The sequence below is a fragment of the Vidua macroura genome, chromosome 1, assembly GCF_024509145.1.
Source record: "Vidua macroura isolate BioBank_ID:100142 chromosome 1, ASM2450914v1, whole genome shotgun sequence".
NCBI classification, from domain to species: domain Eukaryota; kingdom Metazoa; phylum Chordata; class Aves; order Passeriformes; family Viduidae; genus Vidua; species Vidua macroura.
The window spans coordinates 14,203,343-14,227,376 of NC_071571.1; the positions used below are offsets into that span (position 1 = coordinate 14,203,343).

The window sequence follows — 24,034 nt, forward strand, 5'->3', positions numbered from 1 at the left end:
TCCCCAGTGGGGATTTCATGCTGCAGAGCCTCCTTCGGGAGCAGAGCCGGCCCTGGGGGACCCCAGCAGCTCCTCAGCCCCTCAAGAGGCTTCATGAGAGACAGACAGACTGAGAGGGGCAAAGCTGCAACTGGAGCTGAGAGAGACGGGAATGACAGCCAAGTCATTTGCTGAAGGGAGGTGGGAAAAGGGTCGGAAGGGAGGGGCATACAGGGAGGTCTCCCCCTGAGATGCAGATATGCAGTGGCCAGATGAGCCTGATACCTGGGGGGTCCTGGCAGCTCACCCCACATCAGCACAGCCTACTTCCCCTAGGACAAGAAGGGACGGTGGTGTCCCACTGGGGAAACGGCAGGGACCTTCGATGGACACGCACTGTCGCACGAAACAAAAAAAAAGTGTTGGAAAGGGAAGAAGGTGGCGGAGGAGGGAAGGGCGGCAGAGGGTATGGCCCGGGAAGGGACGGGGCAGGGTTCCCGCGGGGTACCCGAGGCGAGCGAGCCGGGAGGTGGGCAGGGATGGGTGTGTGTGTGCGTGTCTGTGCGTGGGGCCGGGGCGGCAGGGCACAGCAGGACACGGCCGGGCACGGCAGGGCAGGGCCGGGCAGGGCTGCGCGGGGCCGCGCAGGAGCCCGCGGGGCGGCGGGCGCAGGTGGCGCCGCCGCCCGCATCGGCTCTACCTGCCGTGGCGGGGGCCGCCGCCTCTCTCCCCCTCTCTGCTCCTCGCGTTCCCTCTCGCCAGTCCCCGCTTCGGCTGAGTGCCAGAGCTGGGGCTTGCCGTGTTTGTTTGTTCGTTCTTCCGCGCTGCCGATGTCTTGGGGGGCTGAGAAGGAGGAGGAGGGGGAGGAGGAGAAGGAGGAGGGCGGGGAGGGGGAGGGGACTGGGGCTTGGGAGACGGCGGTTCCTCGGCCTCTCTTATTGCCGCTGAGTTGCGCTCCTCTTCCTCAGGCTGCGAGCAGGAGCCGCCCGGGCGCTTCCCACTTCCCCGGCCGGCCGGCAGTCCCTGCTGCGGCAGCGCGCTCGCTTGCTCGCCTCCCGCCGGGGCAGGTGAGTGCGGGGCACCGCCGGGCACCGCCGGGCACCGCCGCCCCGGGGCTCCAGGGCTCCGGCCCCGCGGGAGCCGCGGCCGCTGGAGAGCGGGGCAGGCAGGGGGGAAGCAGTTTGCCAAACTCCAGCGCCCGGCTGGTCCCCGCTCACGGCCGCTTTCCCTTCCTTATTTCCCCTCCGCAGAGCACCCTCGCCCAGCAGAGCGCTCCCGAGGTGTCGGCAGCCGCCAGTATTTTTTGTCTGTCTAGTTTGTGTGTTTGTTGGGTTTTGTTTTTGTTATTTTTTCCCCTCGTTTTTATTTGGCTTTCTAGTCTCGCTGGGAATGGCAGGGGCAGCGGCGCCTGGAGAAGGAACAAGTGTGGGGAAAGGGAGAGGGAGCCGGAGCTAAATGACAGGATGCGGGCTGCTTGAGGCACAGAGAGAAGCCAGCCTCCTTCTGTCCCCGAGACTGCCCCTGCGGACCGTGCTTTCTGCTCTTCTCTCCGGCTGGAGGATTTAAGGAAGAGTTGTGCGTGGAAGGCATTTTTATTTTTTTTCCTCCTTTCCCTGCTGTCGGAAGGGAAAATGGATTGGGGACTTCTCCTACACTGTGCGGCCCTCACCTTCACCCTCGCCAGGGCTCTGCGGAGCGGTGAGTGTCACGGGGGACGTCGGGTCTCAGCTCGGGCAGCTGCGGGGCCGGGCTCCGGGGGGCGGGGGGCGGGCGGTGGTGCCCGGCGGGCCGCGGGACCGGCACCAACAGAAACCCGGCTAGAGGGAACTTTCTGCCGGAGGAGGGGATGCGGCGCAGTCCTCGTCTGAGGGTCGCCCTCCCCGACATTGCTTTCCGACTTTATTTTCTGTTTTTTTAGGTTATTGTATAAAGCAGGCTGCTCATTCTCATTAGATCAGGACAGCCAATTATCTTAATAATGTCCCGTTCCATAGGCAATTAAACGTCTCTCCTTCGATATCTGAAAGATAATGAACACTTTAAAGGGAAGGCTCTCTTCCTCGCCCGCCCTTTCTCTTTTCCAAAGCATAAAAATTTAGATCATGCCTCCTACTATGTGTGTGTGTACCTGCGAATAGTCTTCACACAGAGAGCTCTCTAGAGTACCCCTTTCCCAAGTCTGCAGTTTACATGCAACTTACACTGTGCCAAGAGAGGAGCTGAGCTGCTCTGTGAAGGCTCGAGACTCCCTTCCAAGAGGAGAAATCCCATAACAAATGAGTGGTGTGGCTAGTTTACTGTCAGGCAACCCTTGAAAACACAACTAATTAAAAGCTGCGTGCTCCTCCTTCCCCGAACAATGCCGGGGCACTGTGAATATTCCACTGCATGATGCATTTTTAAAGATGGTCTAATTGTGGGACTGCTTGACGTTTAGCTCTTGCACATGAAACAGGTCATGTGAATCTTCCTTTCCTGACAAATCCTGAGCAATTATTATTAACTAATTATCAAATATTTACTTTTGCCTGACTGGGTTTTCAATCAGAGTAATTAAAAGAAGAGAGCATCCTCCACTTACATTGGTATATTGTTTTAATAAGAGACTGCAAGTGGTGTGTCAAGCAAGAGTATTAAAATCACATGTTTTATGATGGAAGTTAATCTCTTTCCCAATATGTTTTGAGGAGGCTGCTTAGTTTAATCAGGATGAGCTTCCTCCTCCAGTGCTGTGGCACAGGAGCAAAGGTGCTAGAGGAGTGCACCAAGCCTGGTGTGGGGATGCTCCGAGAGGTGCACTTTGCTCATCCCCCCAGTCCAGCTCGGGGTGTGGGCAGCTGCCTCCCACATAGACCCATACTGCCACCCTGTACCTCTGAGGGACAGAAGGGGACAAATGCTCTTGTTGATCATTTCTCCCTGTGAAGAGGAGGACAGCGAGTTGCTGGGCATCCACCATGAAATGTGGTGGTCCTGCTGGAGTCACCAAGGCCATTAACCTCCTCTACAACCCACCAGACCTACTGATGCCACCTTCACCTACATGCAGTATTAGTGTCCACTAAATTAATTCATTAACCTTATTTGGAACTAATGGTCCAAAGTAGTTAGAAACTGCTCTTCTTAATCAAGTGTGAGAGAGATTGCACAGAGCCAAGGAGTCTAGCAGACCGCATTATCTTATTACACTGTCACTTTCCCAGAAGTCGCAGATTAAGGAGCGCTGGTGGTAGTGAGTCCACCTCAGCGTCCTCTGAAGTGACTCTGTCAAGTGACTGGAAGCAGCACTGCTTTATTTCAGGCATTTAACAGATGCCAGACCCTGCCATGATGTTTGCGGGGCTGGAGTGGGCTTAATGAGACAAGATCACTTTCTGAGTATGCTTACACAGGGAGGAAAAGGCAAGATTCCCTGAGAGCCCCAGACAGCGGATTAGCAAGATCACCAGTGACAGCTTTTGAGCTTTAAGCACCAATGCCTTTTGTTCTGGTTAGGGGAAAAGAGCCTGTTTGCAAAGGCACAGCAGAAATATAAGATAGCCTTTCCCAGTGACATGCTTGGCAGTATATGGGTTTTGACCATACATCTGAGTACCTATCAACCCCTTCCCTCCTAATTTATGGCAAATAATTTCTATAAAGAGTGTTGCTTTATGCATTTTTGATGTGCGCTTCCTCATTCATTTCCATTTGACCTGGTTTTTCCTACAATAAAATCCTGTACATTTATAAATTCATGCTGAGAGCAAGGATTGCCATTTTGCTTTCACAGGGAATGTATTAGATAGAGCACTGGAGCCTGTATATACCATTATTGAGATGTAGTGATATATCGTCTTGCTTTAGTGGGGACATTCTTCTTTTCCATAGTTTACTGTCATGTTTTATTGCTCAAAATTAAACAACCAACACTTGGAAAAAGTTTTTCCTACCTGAAAGTCCACAGAAAGAAATCCATAGTAGTAAAAAAAGTGATAACACAAACCTGCACTGGACAGTGAGGTGAGTGACTGTGTAGGTTGGATTTTTTTTGTCCCTTTCTTTTTTCCTATAAACCTTAAAATGCAACCCTGACAATGCTGACCAAGGGAGCAAGACGCAGCATACCACATTTCACCGTCACACTTTGTGATTCTAGGAACTTTTGCAACTATTTTGCTATTAGAAATAAATGTTTGTTGTTGTTCAGGGGAGGAAGGAATGAAGGGAAGAGGAAGGGAGGTTGTTCTGCTCCATTACTTTGATGCAGTCTCCAAGCATGAACAAACGTCCTTGAAAGAGTAAATAGCGGATGACTTCTGCTTCACTAGAGCTACTTTGTTCTCTTCTATCCTGGGTTTGAAGAGCACAGATAGTTTCAACCTGTCTAGATTTATGGACTGATAAAACAAAGGGAGGGTGTCCTGCGAATGAGTTTGGATCCGCCAGTACAATCCTGATCGTTGGTGACACAGACCAGACTTATCCCATAGCTGGGCAGGGGGTCAAATGGCATCTCTTAACATCTACCAGCTTTTCTTGGAACTTTGTACTTAAGAAGAGTATAGTTTTTGGAGTTAATTTTGTCCCATTTACCTTTCTCAGCCAACATTAACTCTGTTATGAGGATGCAAGGCCTTAACGCTGTAAGGGGTACTGTTGGAGTGCAGGGCTTTTTAAAAGGATACTGTTTATAAATTGGGATGCCTTCTGCTATCTGCTGCCTGTCCAGCCACTGAATTTAAGGAATGGGAGATGGAGAGGGAGTCCTCTTCCCTCCGGTAGAAAGTAGCCCAGAAGCCTTTAAAAGCAGAAGGATGCTAAGTTAGCCTGAAGAAGGCTGCGGGCCCGTAGCATTCCCACGGCAGTCTGCCGGGTCCGCTGCCGCGGGCCGCGCCCGGATTCTTGCCGGGGGCACTGAGACCAGCCCATGTGTTCGCTTCCCCCGCAGACAAATGTGGCGACACGATCAAAATTTTAAGCCCCGGGTACCTGACGTCTCCCGGCTACCCGCAGTCCTACCACCCCAGCCAGAAGTGCGAGTGGCTGATCCAGGCGCCGGAGCCCTACCAGCGCATCATGATCAACTTCAACCCGCACTTCGACCTGGAGGACCGCGACTGCAAGTGAGTGAGCGAGCGAGCGCTGCGGAGCGCCACGGCGACACCTGCCGGCCGCCGCGGGCAGCTCCGCGGGCAGCTCCGGCCCGGGCGAGCGGGGGAGGGAGCTGCGTGTGTGTCCGTGTGTGTGTGTCCGTGTGTGTGTCCGTGTGTGTGTCCGTGTGTATGCGTGTGTGTGTGCGGTTTAAAATGTCTTCACAGCTTTCTGAGGTGTGTACTCTGCGTCTGAGCTGCGCCCGCCCCGTGCGCTGCGAGCGGGGCGCGGTGGTGATGGGCGGAGTGAGGGTGCGGTTGTGGTGAGGCACCGTTTGCTGGCCCGCTTGCTTTTGTAAGTCTCTTGTTTGAGTTTGAAAAAGGAGCTTCTTTTCCTTTTGTACCCCCACGACTACAAACAGCCCATGAAAGAGACAGGCCATTTATAAATTGGCAAATCTTCTTAACGCAGAGTTAGTCTGGCATTTACCCTCACCCTTCAAGGGGCAGTGGACTGGAGAACTAACTGATAGTCGTATTGCCTTCTTTCTCCTTTTGCTGCTGATTTATAGCCAGTAGCTTTTCTTTCCCCTCCTCCTGCTCTCCTGTAGTGCCCTGAGAGGAGAAAGGAGAGAGCTGAACTCCCTTTGTCCCCTGTCCTTGCATTCCCTTTGACCACCCGTTCCAAAAGTGACAAGGAGAATTGGAACCTCCCAGAAGCTGTTCTCCACTTTTCCCCAAATCTGTAAATCTCACAGCTTGCACAAGGCAACATATGGTCAGATCATTCCCCTCTTCAACATGCCCTCTGAATTCAGCCAGCTTGTTGCACGAGGAAAATATTTTAGTGATTCATTATTTAAGTATTTCTGGAGTATCATAGTTATTTAAATATTTCTTGTGTATCATAATTTTTTATCCCCTACTGATAACTGCAAGAGAGTTGCTGTTGATTAATGCTACCAGTCAAGATTTTCTCTGCATGTCAGAAAGATTAAACTCAATAGCCAGTGGTGTTTGGTATTTCATGGTAGTATACAGGATTTGGTCCCATAAAATGATGCTCAGTTTATCAGGAGTGGTTGTGATAGACAATGAGATGAGAATGTTGGACTTAGGGAAAGAGAGCCTTTTAAGCCTTAATTTTTACTATGCATATCTTTGTCCTATTATTTAATAAATTGATTACTTAGATCACAATTATTGTTTTCTCTTGAAGTTTTTAATGATGTATTGTGGTACTTAGTTACTTTTTTGTGGTATTTTATAACCACTTATAGATCAGCATTTCAGTGCCATAGTTGAGTGATAATGCAGGAAAACCCTGTGCTCATAAAACTAAACTTTGTGAAAATGAGTTTTTACTGTGGTGTTGGAGCTGCAGTTCATATTCACACCATATGTTCACACCCTGACTTCCCATTCTTTAATTTTTAATGTCTTGTACTCAGGCAATGGTTCACTTCTCTGTGTCTTCTTGATACAGGTTTTGCTTTCATTCTGTGGAATGCTGCTAATGCTTTAAAATATTTGTCACTCTTTGCCTCTTAGAGAGAAATTAGGAAATTAAATCAAGCATATTTCAGCATCAAATCTTTTTTCTCCCTTGCTAGAATGCATGTTTTTCCAACTCTGTAAAACCAACATGGTCTTTGGCAACAGTAAAATGGTGTACAGCATACAATTAGTTGAAGAACAAGTAATCTTTGTGGCACAGTGTTGTGCTAAACAGTGCTAGACTGAGCTGAACTGGGTCCAGGGGAAGGACTGACTCCCTCCCTCTGTTGCTTCCTTCTCAGTGTTCATTGTCCACTCTCCCTGCTGCATTATTTCTGCCCCTGAAATGGAGCCCAAAGCAGTAGTGAGATGGCAGTGGGTGGAAGGAAGTCTCTCAACAGGGTTGTTTGCATTGTGTTTGCAGTGTATGATAGTGATGACTTTACCATTATTTTGTCTGTGCTGAAACGCTAATTTTCTAGGCTGTGCTAAATTACTCAGCTGCTACTTCATTTATATTGAAAATTGCTCTTTTTAACTTGAGAGCGATTGTATTTGTGGGGGAAAAAACCCAACAACAACAACAATAACAACAACAAAAATCCCTTAGGAGCAGAACAATTATTTCAGCAACAGGAATTTGTCAGCAATCTCCATGGTCTGAAATTTCAGCATCTACTTATAAAATTCACATTCCTTGTACTGAATATTGAATTCAACAGGCGATTAATGCAATAAATGTATCACAAGATTTTTTTGTTTTCCAGCTAAGTACATTTTGTTTCTCTAATATGCTTAGCTTATTAGAAACCCAGTTTGCAATCTAGAAATGTGTAATTTAGGTTACAGTCTAGTTTATTGAAAGGTTTAGCACTGGAAATTAATAACCACTTAAATATGAAATGCAGATAGAAAATGAGAGATAAGGGAATTCGTGTCTGGGAACAAAAAATGTCCCATAAAATTAGAGTAGACTAGAGAAGATTAGCTTGTTGGCCTAGCTCCCAAAATCCTCTTTATAATGCTGTTCGTTGCAACTTGGACCTTAGTTAGCATTGAAAACAACTTTAATAACAGGGATCCCCTGAGCCCAGGAAGGGAAACATTTTGACTTTGGAAAGGTTACCTTCTTATTCCATTGTACCAACAAGAAAATCAAGAGGCTTTACCTAACTTTAAAAAATATTGCTCTATATAGAGGGCTAGATGTATTGAAATGTAAAACTGGTGAAAGGTTGATTCTCTGGGGAGAGTCAAAAGCAGCACATTTAAGCACTAGCTGTTACTGAAGCTGTTCCCAGTTAGTCTCTTTGTATGTTAGGGTTTGGAATTAATTTAAGAATATGCCCTTGATTTACCTACTTATTATGCTATGCTTTAATGAATAAGTATTTCTCAAATGACTGCTAATAAAATTCATATATGTATGTTTTTCTGACAATCAGAACCATTTGAGTTGTTTTAAATTTCAAGTAAACATGGTGAAAATTCCTTTTTCTCTGGAGGCATTCCAAAGAACTCAACTTTCGCAGTTTTGAAGAATAAAGATACGCAAATAATTTAAATTATGCTCACACAAGCTAGGTTCATCTAACAAAGAATCTTCTAGACAGGACTACTGTACCAGCATTATGGAAATACTGGGTTTCAACAGGAAGTACACAAACATGTCGACCACAGATTGTTATCAAGGACATAGATAATGAAAAAAATCACAGTGTCTTTTTAACATTTAACTCTAATGAGTGTTATGCCTCCTCTTCAGGAAGCGAAGAAACAGAAATTATGGTTGTACTTTAAGAGAAAAGTAGATTTTTTTTTTTTTCCATTTTGCCTTTTCTCAAGCAAGTTCCAATAATAAGCATGCATTCTTGGAGTCAGGAACATGGTTAAAATGAATAGAAGAGACAAAACATATGGCCACATATTAGTTAAAATGCTCCAGTGTTTGTTGCATGTGGTAAATGCTTTTCAGCACTTAGTGCAGGCTGTACAAGTCTCGTGTTGCTGAAGTATCCTACTGTGTAAATGTAGCCATCTTGAATCCAGTAAAACTTTATACCTAGATAATAAACAAGAATGTCACTGATACAGTACTTTGAATTTATGGAACTTTTCCGGTTTCCCAGCAATGCACACTATCAGCATGATAATTTATAATGGTTTGTGACAAATGTTGCTGAGCAAAGAGGTGTGTGGTTACATTCAGATCAGATGTCATTATCTAGGGAGCAATAAAAATTTCACAGACACTAGGTTAAAAACATTAAGAAAATGAATGTGAAGCTTCAGAAGAAAAGGGCTTAAGAAAGGTGGAGGGTTGGGTAGAAAAAGCCCAACAGTGGTTTTCTTACTGACAAATTATTAACTTTGTTGCCAGACTTGACTGTATTGTTTTACAAGGTTTTCATAGATATGCCACACAGCACTATTATTTTAATGGCCATCATTTATAGATGTAGTAAATAAATATCATTCTTGCTTAACACTTGTGGATTATATACAACAGTGCTGTCAAATCTCTCAGAATGGAAAAATGACCCATTTTGGAAACATTCAAGTTATAGGAGAGAGTTACAGGAGAGATAATTATTCTTCATGTTGCTTTTACTAGGGATTAGTTACACGAATGAGAGCAGAGCTGTATAGAAATTGTGGTCAGTTATAGAATATAGAGAAAAAAAAATCTATGTTTGTTTATATAGAAGAAAATGCCTCCTCCAGATCCCTGGGTAAGGAAGAAAGCAAAGGTATCAGACCTACAGAGTGAAAGTATAGCTCCATATAACTCCCATAGACCTTAATGATGTTAGAAATTCATTCATCCATTTTACTTCTAAATAACGTCAATGGATTTATGGTACAAATCTGTAGGTATAACAAACTCAGGCTGGTAAAATAAACAGGAGCAAGCGAAGTCATGGCTCAGCCTTTTCCTTTAGTTTCTGCATAGTTTAAGCTTTCATTTGCTTTTGTCTAAATCCTGGTTCCTATTCTTCCATGCAGTGAGGTCTGCTTTCTGCAGGCCTTGTGCCTCGCGTTTGTTCCTTTTGTGCAGGGGCGGTTCAAGCCCTTTGGGCTGAGCTGATGGAGTAAGGGTGCCCATGTCCTTGCTGCCCAACTGCAGAACCACCCATGAGCCATCCTGCTGGCTGCCCACTGAGCATGTCAGAAGGCTTCTGCCATCAGCTTCACACAACAGCTGCTTCTTCACTGCCCCAGGGGCACCTGGAGCCTGGACAGGCTGCCTGCACCCTAAGCTGCTCCCACAAACTGCCCCCAAGGTGTTCTGGGCTCAGTGCAGCCCCACTGCCCATGGAAGCAGTGGGAACTTTGCCCTCCACTCCCGCAGAGCTGCCTCCCATCATTCGTGATGACTGTGGGGAAGGGTTCAGCACAGGCCCCGTGGGATGGTTAATGACTGTATCAGCTCTTTGGATAGCAAATGTCAGTCAGAGATTCCTAATTCCCTCTGCCCGGCCACCATGGGGCTGGGCAGGCAGAGAGTGCCTGCAGCTGACAAGGCAGGGTGAGCAGCACAGGAACAGAGTTGCTCAGGTCTGTGGAAGGCAGGGATTGTGTTTGCTTACCACTGAGCAGAGAGGTCTGAAGGAATCAAGGCCTCTGAGCTTTCCAACAGAAATATGGCTTGACTGGCTGGGCCCCATCGGCTAGCATCAGCACTGGCCTTTTGGTGGATTTCAGCAGGACAAGGTATCCAGGAGACATGGGAATGCCCCCTCCTCACTGCTGAGGGCAACTGGAAGGATGCCCACACTCCCCTGCTTGCTCTGGACTGGATTCACTAATCCACCCAGCCCACAGGTGTGGAGTCACCCACCATGGGCTGCACTGCCCGGGCAGAGGTGGGCAGTGACCTGGACATGTCTCTGTCAAAGCCAGAGTGGGATGTGGGCACTGACACACTGGGAAGGCCATACCTGGGCTGAAGAGGCAGATCCTTTGGCAGATCCTTTTGGTCTCCCTCAAAAAATCTGTCCCTCAACAGCTGTTTGGGGTTACCAAGAGATAATTGGAAATACTAAAGGGATGAAGGGGGCCATCCTTCACTCTATTCCTAAAACAAGAAACAAGTGGTTTTGGCTTGACATGAGTTGTTGCAGTACATTGGGGGCCATGTGGTATCTCATGTTTCTGGGTGTGCTTTGAGGGCATTTCTCTGCTATATATATTAAGCACATGGAAAGCTTTCTCAGGGAGCACTCAGCTAGACCCAGACAGCCCTTCTGGAGGCCTCTGCTGTTTTGTACCCTCCATATGGCTGCAGGAAAGTTTCCTGTCAAGGAAAGGAATCAGCTCAGACCCTGTGCAGGACCAAGGAAGCAGAAAACTCTTGTACCCCAGAAGTTTTTCTTTAACTTGAAGAGTTTGCATTATGAAAGTATATATAATGTCTCTTTGCCATGTATTTGCACACACAGATGCAAGTATTTAAAGATAAAGATGCTGTTATTTTATTGTAGGGACCAAATTAGAGTTAAAAGAAGTTGTAAATTATATTATTTTCTGATTATACACTGTAATGAAACAATTCCTTTGGTTTTCATCCAAGCAGTTAACTCTTGTGAAAGTCTCTATTGTGAAACTGTTTAACGATTCGTTCTTTTAGAGTAGTGGTTTGAGTTTTCTCAGGAAAAGGTATTAGGAAATCCATGACCAAACTGCCTGGTCATAGCTAGAGAGTTTGTGCAGGACTGTGTCAGGGCTGAGGGGTGGGATGCAGAGCCCGGTGTTGCACTCTGTGTATGGGTGCATCCCCTGTCACAGCAAAGTCTTGACTTGGGTCTCGGTACAGCAGCACCTTAAAACTGTAAAACCAGTCATATACAGATGTTTCTATTACTCTGAACACTTAACTGTGGGGAGAATTCTGTCTAGATGCACTAGAACCAGACGCCCTTCAGACAGGAAAAATTTGAGGGTCAAATGTGGATTCCCTTAAGCTTAATCCTTCATCCTTTCTGTGAACAGAGATAAACAATTTCAGGACAAAGGTCTTAAGTCCTTTCTAAATTGAAACCCAGAGTTGCTGGAATTAGCCCCATGAAACTCTCAATATGTTTTCAGTCAACCTCACACTGCTCTTCTCTCCACCCTCCTCTCCTGTGCTAATCTAATTGAAACAAAAACCTATGTGTTTGTTTCTGTTAGTTTCTTAGTTTCTTAATTATAGTTTATTGAAAGCTATAACATTGGATCATAATTTGATAATTATGATATAGAGATCTTTTTACAGCTAATGCGAAACCAAATTAAATTATTTTCTTTTGCAGTATTTCCAAAGAATGAATTTATGTCTGAAAAGTGGATATACGTGCACTCATATGTATATGTCTAGGCTTATATATCATACTAAACTGCTTGGATATAGGCATATTTTATGTGCACCTCTTTAGGGCTGTGCATATATGCATGTATTTATGTATATGTTATAGATTTCTTAGTTTATGTAGAAGTTCCTAAAGTAGATCTACTAATTAAAGAGCTAATACCCATCTTAAGGCTGATAATTAGGTATAAAGAGAAAAAGAGACAGGATTAGTGTTCAGATCATGTTCCAAATGCCTCTTAATTGGGTATTTGTAATCAATCCTGATTGCAAGAGGCAGTGGTTTGGCAGAATAAAGAATGAAAAAGGCTTAGCCTTACTATTCTCCTGTTAATTGACTTGGCTGTAGTATTTTAGGACAGGACCCAGTGTTAAACAAGGTAATTTTGTCAGCCTTAGTAATCCTTATAAAACATCTAAAAAATACTTTCTAATGATATTTTTTTTCAAGCTAATAACTCTCTCAAGCTAGAGAGTTATTTTTATCCATAATCTTAAAAATTGTTTTCAAGTGAACCACAGGAAAGACTTTGTTCTCCTGGCCTCAGTCCACCACTGACTTCGGAAATCATGTCTGAGTTCACTGTGGGTTTTTCATTGCATTGACCTTGGTACTTTTCTCACCAAGCCACAGTTTTCCATCATAAAACCACACAGCTTGGTATAATGATTATTTCTTTATCCTGAGTAACCAAACAATTTTTTAAACAGGGTGACAGATTTCCCTCTTGCACTGTGGGAAGCAAGCACCTGGCCACTTCCAAATAGACTTTTAATTAACTTCCTGAAGGAGATTTGAGAGAAGTTTAATAAGTCACCTGCCAACTTTTTGGGAGCATAGGTCATTTGCTTTTCTGTAGGATTTCACAAAAATGTGAGAATAACCCCCTTCCCAAGTCCAAAACTTCCATGGAGGAAATTGATTTTCATGGGCAGTATCAAAGGTTTTTAAAAGTGTAACCTCAGAAATAGAATTTCTGATTGTTTCTCATGCATAAGGTACTGTGAAACTGTGTGAACTTTATAATAATTTATTTAAACATGATCAGCTTGTGCATATTTAGACTTATCTTTAAGGTTAATATCATTACAAGTATTATATGTAATGCTATAAAATGAAGAATTTAGATGGCTCAAAAGGACCATTGAGAAAATATCTCCATATGTGCAAGTGACACCCATTTAATGTGGCGATTTCATCCAGAAGAAACTATGCACATCCCAGAAGCTGGGACAATAAACAGCTGTTGTTCAGGAGAAACTGGCCAGTTATCTGCTGCCTTCCACACTGATGTGGAGTTGCAGTGGCCACACGTCCCATGCCTCCCCTAAATACAGATGGGCTGAGCCTCACGCTGAGTGAGAGCCTGGCTTAATCCCTTCCGTACGCTCCCAGCACTGGGGCCCTGTTGCACATTTGTGCTCTGGGCTGCTCTGTGCCCCCATGTGAAGACAGAGCCCATCAGAGCTGTGGTGTGGGAGTGGGAGTGGAGCACCCCACTGCAGGTGGGGCAAGACTGAGCTAAAATCTCAGCCCTGCGCTGGGGCCATGCCATTCTTTGAAAAAAATGTACTGGTAGTCCTTTTCCTTTTTTTTTTTTTTTTCTTACAACACTCAGTATTAAATTGAAAGTTGGTAACCTGGAGAAAACTAGTGGTCTGTTCAAACCAGAGTGATTATTCTGCCTCAAGCTTTGAGAAATGCTCCCTCAAAGCCAAAGTTTTGCTCATTCACATAAACAGTCACACTGAAGTCAATTAAAACCACAGACTCACTTGAGCAGGGCTAATGAGTAGGACATACACTTCTGGCACTACACAAATTAATAATCACTTTTTATAACTGTGGTTTTCAGATGTTTGCAGAGTAATTTACAGTACAGTAGAAGATTCAGCCTCATACTTCATAGATCACCATGAAGAGGTTATTAGTTCTTCTCCAGCTCTTAGGACTTACTAGGGGAACGAGTTCCTAAGTGCATGAGTAACAATCAAAGTTTGCCTTCTTATGCCAATCTGTCATTAAGCCAGACAACTTCTACTGACTTTCTTCTGATGTATTCATCTGTAACAAGGACAGCAGATCAGCAATTTAGAAAAGGTTTAGTTTGATCACCATGTAGAAATGCAGGCTACACTGCCTATTTCCATAGTGATCACACCACTTTGCCAGATGCAAAATGAGAGGCTTATATCCCTCATGCTAAAAGCCCTTCTTAGAGGAAATCCTAGGCTGTCGCTTCATTTGATTAGCTTTAGCTAAGTCTAGAAAAATATGCAAAGGTAGCTCTTAAATAAAAACTCTTTTTTTTTTTTTTTTTTTTTTTTTTTCATGTTTCAAAGTCATCTCTATAATCTCTTTTGGAGACAGAGACATAAGATATATTAACATGGAAGGCATATGTTCTGATTGCTGAGTTTTTTTTGACATTCCCAGAAAACCCCTGGGACTTTGTGTCACAGTTCTGTAAACTTTATCTATTTGTATATTCATATCTGGGCCTAAATCCAAACCTTCTTTACATGCATTACAGCAGGCAGTTTAGGTTCATCTCCTTGTGTTCCAGATGGCAAGCAGTTAAATCAGGTACACATTTTAACCACTCCACATAATCTAATGCTCTAATGCATTTCAAAAGTTTTCCAATGTATTCTTATAGCACAAAGACTATAAAATGTACATATATAAAATAGATATGGGACTACATTGAGCTGTGAAGCAAGTGAAGACAGCTCCACTGATGCTAGTAGAGCTGCACCTGCTAATAGCTCAAACACAAAATACCATAAGTATTTTGGTAAGTAAGTATAAGTACAAGTATAAGTAAGGAACATAATTATGTTCCTTACTGGTTTCCATTTTCATTTATTCTCCACAGCTACACTAGATGATGGCCTTCCAACAGTATAATAATCATCTTTATCTCATTTCTCTGACATAATTTTCAAGCTCCTTATTACTGTTGAGCAGTGTAGCTAATAGTGCCCAAATTGCTTCTCATTCTTCTCATTACAGTAAGTCATTATTCAAGAAACCATCCTTTCCCACACAAATATCTCTCCCCCAAACTTAAAACTTACCTCCAAGCACCAGTCTCACATTTGCCAATTAGACTCCTTCTACTGGCTATTACATTTATACTTTGCACATTTTTACACTTTTTTTTACTAATTGTACCCGTGTACTCCTTGGAATTTTAATTTTTGTCTTCTAAGCCTAGTCTTCATGCACTGATTTTTGGACCAATTTAATGATTTCAATTAAGGTTTTGTTTGTGTATAGTTAAAACAATTCAGCATGCACTGGGGGATACATATATTCTAGTATAAAGGTGCCTAATGTCAGTATTTTCGCAGAGTAAACCTTGCTAATGTCAGCAGTTTGCAGCAAAGACTGCACTGCTTTATCCAGAAAGGTTTCTCAACTGGTGAAGCTCTAGTGCCTGTAAAAACAATGTACAAACCTACTTCTGTGTGACATAACTAGTCACCAAGGCTAGTAGATTTGGGATCCTGTATTAGCTATATTTGTCAGCAGAAGTTAATTGGGTTGCCTTACTGATTGCAAGTTGCAAATTGCAGTGTAGACATAGCTGTGCATACTGGGGGCCTTCCTGACACATCCATTCTTTCCCAGCTTTTAGTCTTCAAACAAAAGCTTAGCCAAAGTGTCTCAGCTAAGCAGTTCCTCTGCCTGCTGTAACTTATGCTTTCCAGGAAGGGTTTTTTAAACTTGTGTTACTAGGCAGCTACATAAATTACTGTAGTATGACCTTCAAGCACCTGACTTACTCCATGGAAATTATCCATATGCACACTCTCACCCTGTGATCTTCTATATGGCATGCAAGTTTCTTAGTTGGTCCTCCCCATACCTGAAATTACAAAGTAAAAACATGCTCATAGGTGTAACCACAGCTCATCTGATGCTCTGAAATCAAACTCTGAGTACTCTGAAAATAAATACTGGATCACTAGGTAACTTTTGCATGTCCCCATATGCTCAGCATAGAAAAGAAAATAAATCCTTCCTTTCAACATCCCAGCTTCATCTTTTTCTCATCTGAGAGACACCAGGTAATTTTGATTTCAATATGTAAAGAAAGAAAGCTGTTTTTCATTGGCTATATTCCTAATTTGTTTAAAGATCATTCTACTGAACTTAGTAGAACCCCTGTGATTTATATCAGCTGAGTGAGGAGCTGACTCTACACTTCCACAGCTCCCTAGAAATTCTCAGAAGAAAGGTCAGTATTGTAGCTGAACAAATGTTAACTCAGAGTGAAGGCAGTTAAAGTTTTGCCATTCATAAGGATTGCACTTTAATACTTAGGCCAAATGGGTAGGAGCTTCTTAAAAGTAGATGAAATAAAGACAAAAGTAATTCTGTATGTGTACAAAACTCTTTCCATTAACATCTTTAAAGAAATGCACAAGATTGGATGCTGTGGTACTGTGACTCTTTATAGTGATAACTCTCTCCTACTGCTTGATCTTGGGACAGTCAATCATCATCTTTGTGCTTCTGTTTCCTTAGAGAGCGTAATATTTCTCTGGTTTTCAAATATCTGAGGACGTGCTTATTAATGTTTGAAAACCCTTAGAGACTTCTGGTGGAAATGTAGAGCAGTATAATAGTAATTTCCCATTGTTTTGTGTTGTTCATCTTCTAGCTGTTAATTTTTTTTAACAATACACTGCTATGTAAAAATGCATGTGGCAATCATCTAACGTTCAGAGAAAAGTGTTATCCAAACAAAAATAAAGCATAGGGCTCATGCTCACAAGAGACACATTATCTGTGATGAGGAGAATCTGTAACAGACATGGCACTAAGTCAAAACTGTGCAGCAAACAGCATCCAAATGCAAGCAATTTCAGATGTGTGCATATTGCCAGTACAAACCAGGCCATTCTGCAAATGCAGAGTCCCCCAAGGAGCAGTGAACCTCACAGCAGCAGCACTAATGGCTGTCTTCTCATGTGCAGCGGGGGAAAGCAGCACTTTAGAGCTGCCTTGGGCAGCTGTTAAGTTATTCATTCTTAACTTACTTCTATAAAGCTGTTATTGGGTGGAAGCAGATGACACAGAAGATTTTGGACCTGTTCTGTCTGCTGTGGGGGGAGCATTCCCCATTTTTGCACACAGGGTGAAATTCTGACTTCCTCCCAGTCAACGACAAAATTTCTCCCCAGTCTTGCTTGGACTGAAAAAAAATTATTTTAGGCCCCAGAAAATCCTTTTTTGAAGAGCACTTTAATGGTTTCAGTGTCTCTTGTAGGATTTTTCTCAGTGTGGACATTATTTTCCTTCCAATGCACACTATTCAAAGGCATTTGTACTGCTAGAACAATAGTGAAATAAAATCAAAAAACAACCAATCACAAACAAAGCCAAAAATCATCCCACAACCATTTTCTGTTAGAGTACATGTAATGCATGAGGTACTGTGCTGGTCATCTGCCTTGTTTCTTAATCTCCTTTCAGAACATTTTAGGCTGGTTTATGATTTGCTTGTTCTACCTGATGCCTTGTCCTTCCCTATCTCCTCTCTACAGCTGATGTGAAAAAGACTCTCCTCAGTACAACACAGCAGCTCCCTTTATCAGTTTTGTCCACTCCAAATTTTGGACATCATAAGTCAGGCCTCAAAAAATTGTGAAACTTTATAAATACCCTTGTATCTCAAAAATTACTGCTGGTTCCTGTTTCATTTTTTATCAAGTATATTTTGGGTGCTTTCCTCTGCCTAAATGAGAAGTTTGGCAATACCATGATATCAACGGCTGATGCTTTAAAATATGTAACCAAATTTCATGCTACTCATGCTAAAAATAATGAGAGCTGGTAATGTTAGATTCTTCCTAAAGTCACAACTTTCTGATGCTTTTGCTGTTCTCAGTCATAGCCCTGAAACTGAAGGGAAGATTTACAGAAGAAAAATAGAACCAAAAGGAAGTTGAAGTGTTAATTTATATTGATTTCGCTTCGTGTCTGTTTCTTCACCTTATGATCTATGTTTGATCACTGTATGATCAAAATTTTCAGAAATCAAAATTCATCCCAGAAAAAAAAAATACCTCTGATTTTACCATCCTTTTCCCTGAGAACACTGAAATAGCATTAGGAGTCAAATTGTTATGCTGGCTACATACTTGCTTGGCTTCAAAGCCAGATTACACGAATGAGAAAAAATTTGATTGAAAGCCATTAAATACCAGGACATGACTTTTGGCTCAGGAAGAACCTGATCTGCAAATTGTTGGCATGGTTGGTAGAAAGATCACACTGGCTGCTTCAGGATCCTTTCCCTGTGCCACAGCTGTCCTCTGCCAGTCCTGCTTTTGATAAATTAGGTGCACTGACACAGAAGAAACTTGCCTGTGCCATGTTCTTTTATGTGTTGTGCAGGCTTATGTTTGCAGGGGATTGTTTTCATTCAGATATTACACAAAAATATGGTGCAAAGCAGCTAACACTGACATTAAGGGGCCCATCCTGCACTTAACTATACCTTTTTTTTTTTTTTTTTTGGTCAGCATGTTTCTAATGTTTCTGAAGTAAATGAAGTTGTGGCCAACCACTTTGAATTTCCTAAATGGTTTGGATCCTTCCCTGCTGCAGTTACAAGGGTAACTGCAGTGGGTCTAATCTGATGTGCACAAGCTGAGAAGTGGATGCATAGCTCTAAGCTCAGGGGCTGTTCTGACGACAAAACTAATTTTTGAAACATTTTTATAAACTCAAGGAAATCTTAGTGTCTTTATTCTGTTATTGCTTTACAATAATAATCCCAAACTGGCCTGGGAGCCATTAGTCAGTGAGCACTGGCCCCTTGGAAGGTTTCAACTTGTCAAGTTTAGCCATTTTTTGAATGCACAGAGGAAGTCATTAAGGCACATCAGGCTGCTGATTGCTATTAAACTCTGCAGAGACTTCTGTGCAAAAATCAATGCCATAACAGGGCTACAGGAATCTAAGAGGTGGGAAAAGCATTTCTTTACCCTCTGGTAACTCAAAAATGGATTAATAGACTTTGTGAAACTTAAAAAAAAAAAAAAAATCACCTATAAGCTAGGGGCCAAATGTAAACCTCTGTGACAAAATAATACAGCTCAGAAAGCTCCAAACATGTGAAAATAGGTTTATAATGGAACTGTCACTGCTGTAACCTCAATTGTATGTTTCTGTGCTGGGGAAATCTCACACATCTGCACATCTATGCATGCACGTGCTTATTTATTGCATCCCAAGGAACACCTTTTTTTGCTGTACTGCCACTAAGGAACCTGGAGGGAAAATGCTTTTTTAGTAAGGTATGATCTTAGATAGCTTTTTGCAGGAAAGCACTACAAGAATTTTCCAGATGAGTTCCATCTCAGCATCAGAGAAAGTGTTATTAAGATGGTTTTGACTAGGGGGGCGGACTGCACTGAAAAACACAACACAGTTGTAACAACTGCTATCAGTTGAAGACTTTTGTAGAAAATATCTTTATGATGGGAAAACTAGTTTAAATCACATTAGGAAGTTATATTGTAAACATGTATTGTATAAACCTGGCAAAGTCCATTGTCTGACTCTGGAATGTCTTAAATTCCAACTGTCCAGTTCTCTTCTCCCACAAAGCAAAAGGGAAGCATTCGATTCAATTTTTGTCATGAATTTAATTTGAATTTTGATGATAAAATGATGAAACATCTTTACAATTTGATTTTTTAATTATTATTCTTATATGAAAATAAAATTTTACTATATTGTATTAGATTTGTTTCACCCTATCCTAGGAACATTTGGGTTAGGAGGGACTAGGAGGTGACCTCATTCAACTTACTAATCAAAGAAATTGCATTTTAGTTAATGCAAAACATAAAATGAAGCAATCCATGTAAACCAAATGTTTATTTCCATATAAAAAAGGATCTAATTATGGTGTTTCAGAACCTTTATTTCACTGACTATCCCAGCCTTTCTGCTTAAGTCAATAATAGTTTTTCCACTAGTTCTGGTTATTAATTTTAAAATTTTAGATCAAATGTTTTTATTGAAAAGAAGCTTCCCTTCTGTTTTTCTTTTTAAAATATATGGAAGTGTCATGTAGGGTTGGCCTTCCCTAGGAGGAGGGCTGAGGGGTAGGGCCACAAGCACGTCCCTGCACAGCAGTTGCGGGGCCCTGCTGGGTCATGGTCCATCCCCTCAGCTAAGCCCAGAAAAGACTTCTTTTAAAGAAAGATCATGAAGATGGGACACCTCAGTGTTAAGGCTCAGGGCAGACAGGACTCAGGACCAAAATACCCAGCTTTGGTCCAGGTGGAGGCAAACTTTTCCCAAAGCTCATCAGGGCTGCAGCTGTCTGACAATTTCCACCCTGTACTGAGGAATCACCGCTGTACCTCCACCCATGGCAAGAGCATGCAGTCGTGGCTGCAGCCACCATGGCAAAGCCTCCCAAAGTATCTGGAACCAAGACTGAGATCTGGAGAAGAGGATCAAAAGTAGGCTTTCTCTTAAGGACTGTATCAAGCACAGTCAATGGAAAAGCTTTTAGCAAATGAGTTGTTAAACCCTGTTGTAGTGTGTATGGTCTGGACCAGCTGCAGTGAGGGGGCAGATTGTGGACCATTGCCCCAGCATGGTGCTGGGGAAGGAGGCTCCTATATTCTCATTATAGCAGGGGAAAATCCACTTTTCTCACATGGATAATTTAGAAGTTATGAATCAGCCTGTTGTTTTTATTTCAGCAGAGTACAGACATGAGTTGTGCAAAATGAGGCTGCTGCCTGTCTGTCAGGCAGCTGTAGTTTTTTACCCTGCAGCTTCTTTTAATGTGCATTCTTGGCAAATTCTGAAGAGAAGCAGTCACAACTGTGCACTCAGACGTTAGAGCAGATCTCATTCCCTCGCCATTGAGCCAAGAACTTCACTCATGCATCGTCCCGTGTCTGACGCAGCCATTGAGCACCCTGACCCAGTAACCAGAAAACTGAATTGGTGTCCAAGTTAAAAGACACTCTAAAAATATGCTCTTGAATATCTGTTTTTGAAAAGAGATTGATATTTCCTTGCAGTGTATCTGCTTTTCCTAGGTGTTAAATAGACTGTTTGCTGTCTGCTGTCTTTAGGATTTTTAAAGTAGGTGTTAAAGGCTATTCCAGACTAGCTCTACAGGGTTTTAAGGCATGAGAGACAGTTACCTGCAGAAAAGTGCCCGTCTCTCTCAAATAATTAGCAATTATCTGTCAAAAAAGCTTCTGAGCTGACTACAGTGAGAAAAATACTTTTCATCTTTGGCTTTTTTGACTCTCTCCTTCCCTCTCCTCTTTGCCTCCCTTCCACCTTTCCCCTAGCATTTTTTTGAGCAGCCTTTTCCAAAGGAAACACTGATGAAAGTATCTTTCAGTGCCTGAGCAGTTCCCTCGGACACCTCCTCCCTGTCCACCCCCAAGATTGCAAGAGACATCTGCCTTTGTACACACCATGTCAGCGTCCTGCAGAGACATTTTATGTTCATTGTTTCTCCAAAATAAATAAGAGCACCACAGACGATGCAAACTGGCTGTAGCTGTCCCATTGCTAATAACACAGCTACGCTGGTAATTGCAAATAATGATGCAGTGTTTCAGCATGGGAACACTCTCCTAGCTGCAGTGTGGATAGGGCCTGAATAGAGCGACACAGATGATAACATTATTGCATATTTCTTTGTAGAAGTTGAAATTTTGCTGTGGGAAATAAAAAAAAAGCATTCCTACATTTTGTTCCAATTATTTCTTTAATATTAGCAGCACTGGCATGCTTGATCTGTGAATTGTGTCAGTGCCACCTAAGGAAATAGCAAGAGGAGTCTGCAAAGTGAGGAGAAGCAATTGTTTCCAGTTAGCAAAGGAAGCACTTAGATGCTATTTGACAGAATTGCATTTGCCTTCTTTGGCAAGGATGACCCATTTTGATCACACGCAACAGCCAAGCAACATCCAATTTGCAATAAATCAGACTTTAAACATTTCTGTAGCTCCTAGACTGATCCTGGAGTCTTGTCTCATGTACCAGAGCCCCCACATCTGTACCTCAGTTGTCCGGGAGTGCTTCACTGCATTTTGCAGGCACAAACAGCAGGAACACATGGCTTGTGGGCCAGTTCCTGGGTTTCAGCTTCCTTTGATGCCTGCAAACTACGTGCTCCTCTGGGAATGCCTGACATCCTCCCTGCTTACGTGCACAACCACTTCAGCACCCTAGTGAGTCCCAGCCAGTGGAAGCACACGGTGCTACTTTGGCCTGACTGCAGCACGTTTCCTTTGAAAGGTGTTTGGAGAGCTGTGGCAGCATGTCAAAGATAAGAGAGGCAGGAATTGGTTGTATTTGCCAAGCGCCTGCCTTTGTTGGCCCTGTCCATGAAAGCAGCTACCCTCACTTTTGAACTCTCCGATCTTGCTGCACGTTCATCCACAAAAATTGCTAGCTCACCCAGACCTGGAGTGTCAGGACCAGAGCTGTCCTTCCTGCAAGATTAGGTCATATCATTAGATCAAAGTCCTATTATGCCATTTTACACCACGTGGATGCAACACCAGCCAAGTTTCAAGTCCCAAGCACAGGTGTCTAGTAACTGTCTGAGGCACACATGAAAATTAGAGCCATAAGCCAAACTTAGAAGCTAAATTTCCTGTCTTTCCCCAATGTTAAACTTTTCTCATCCACACTTATAATTGCATTTCCAACTTAGATTTCAGAAGAGCACTGCTAATGTCTGAAACTATCTTACCTGTTGTTCCTTTGCAACTTTTTCTCTTCATCTGGCAATTCAAAACTGCTCTTAATGAGGCCCTTTAAAACAGCTGAGAAGCAGTGATCTGCCAAAGATTCTTTTTCCTGGCAAAAGGAGTGCTGCCCAGTATTAATTTCGTTGTAGAGGGAACATATAGCAGAAAACAGTGTTGGCACATGGGTAGGAAATAAACAGGGTATTTGGCTGCAGAGTTGCTGTGTAGATGGAAGTGCAAGGCATAAGCAGGAACGATAAGCAAGTGTCATTTAAAAATAATCATGAGAAAAATGGTGAAAAAGCATCAAAAACCTAATTCACCTAATTCATCTTCCTAAAAAATGTTTGTGTCCTCTAATCTGGGTATGTGGGTTTTTTCTGTGGCATATGGAGCAAAAATAAATCCCACCTTAAGACTGATCACCAGGATAAATCATTCTTTCCAGGTGCCTTTATCTCTCTCCCCAGACTATCAAGGGATAACTAGCTCAGAGTATCTCCCTGGGTTTTAGAGAACTCTTATAAGGTGAAATAAATTCCACCCAAAATCCTCACAAATGGCTGCCCTAAGTGGACAGGAAAGCTGGCAGACTTAGATAGCTGCTGGAACTCATTTCAGTCATGGCAGACACAGAGCTGATTGCCAAGGTTGGTACAGTATTGACCATGTCAATAATGTAAAAAAAATGTTACTACTGTTTTGAAATTTTTTGTTGTGTCACAGGCTTAATGCACAACAAGTGGCATAGTTGGTTTACAAGTGAAAATTAAAACAGAAGATGAGCACGAGACCTTTATGTTCTGCTCTTATAGAAGTAAACTTTTCTTCAAGAACCGAAAGAGTTGTGTTGCACTGTATCATACGTTGATGTGTCAGATTGTTTGCTTAGGCAGTCTTGCCTGCAGCGCCCGTGGCTTGGCTCAAAGCCTGTGGGAGTCTGGGTGGGACAGGCTGACAGACCTGTGCTCGCTGGTCTGTGGCTTTCAGTCACTCCTGCTGAGCACAGGGCCCAGTTAGAGATCTCCTGTAGCAAAGATACTTGGTAGGACACAGTGATATGAGCAATATCCCTGAAGTGGAAGGGAATGGAAAGAAAAATACTGGTGTGTAAGTGCACACAACACAGGCTGCCTAATTCAACAAATGTCTTTAATTCACTTAGACTTCCTCATTCTTCTCTCAGCACATGCTCAGTCCTGCTTAACATATGCTTGAATCCTGCTTAATATAACGTAGCCAACTTACAATTAAGCACATGCTTAGTAATGTGCCTGAATTAAGGCCCAAAATATTCCTGCTTTAACACATGGACAAGACTGTTTCCATTAAGATGGAGCACTGCACGCTAGGATTTGTAATCAGTACAGAC

General features: G+C 43.0%; 1 protein-coding gene across 2 annotated transcripts in view; it reads left to right on the forward strand.

The window, feature by feature from the left end:
- Positions 1-1,465: 1,465 nt before the first annotated feature.
- NRP1 (neuropilin 1) overlaps positions 1,466-24,034 on the forward strand; it is a 113,005-nt gene continuing 90,436 nt past the window's right edge. For both annotated transcript variants that reach the window (XM_053982558.1, XM_053982564.1), the window contains exons 1-2: positions 1,466-1,677; positions 4,910-5,084. In XM_053982558.1, the coding sequence (XP_053838533.1) occupies positions 1,611-1,677; positions 4,910-5,084 (242 nt within the window). In that variant the 5' untranslated portion in view covers positions 1,466-1,610. The remainder of the gene's footprint in view (positions 1,678-4,909; positions 5,085-24,034) is intronic.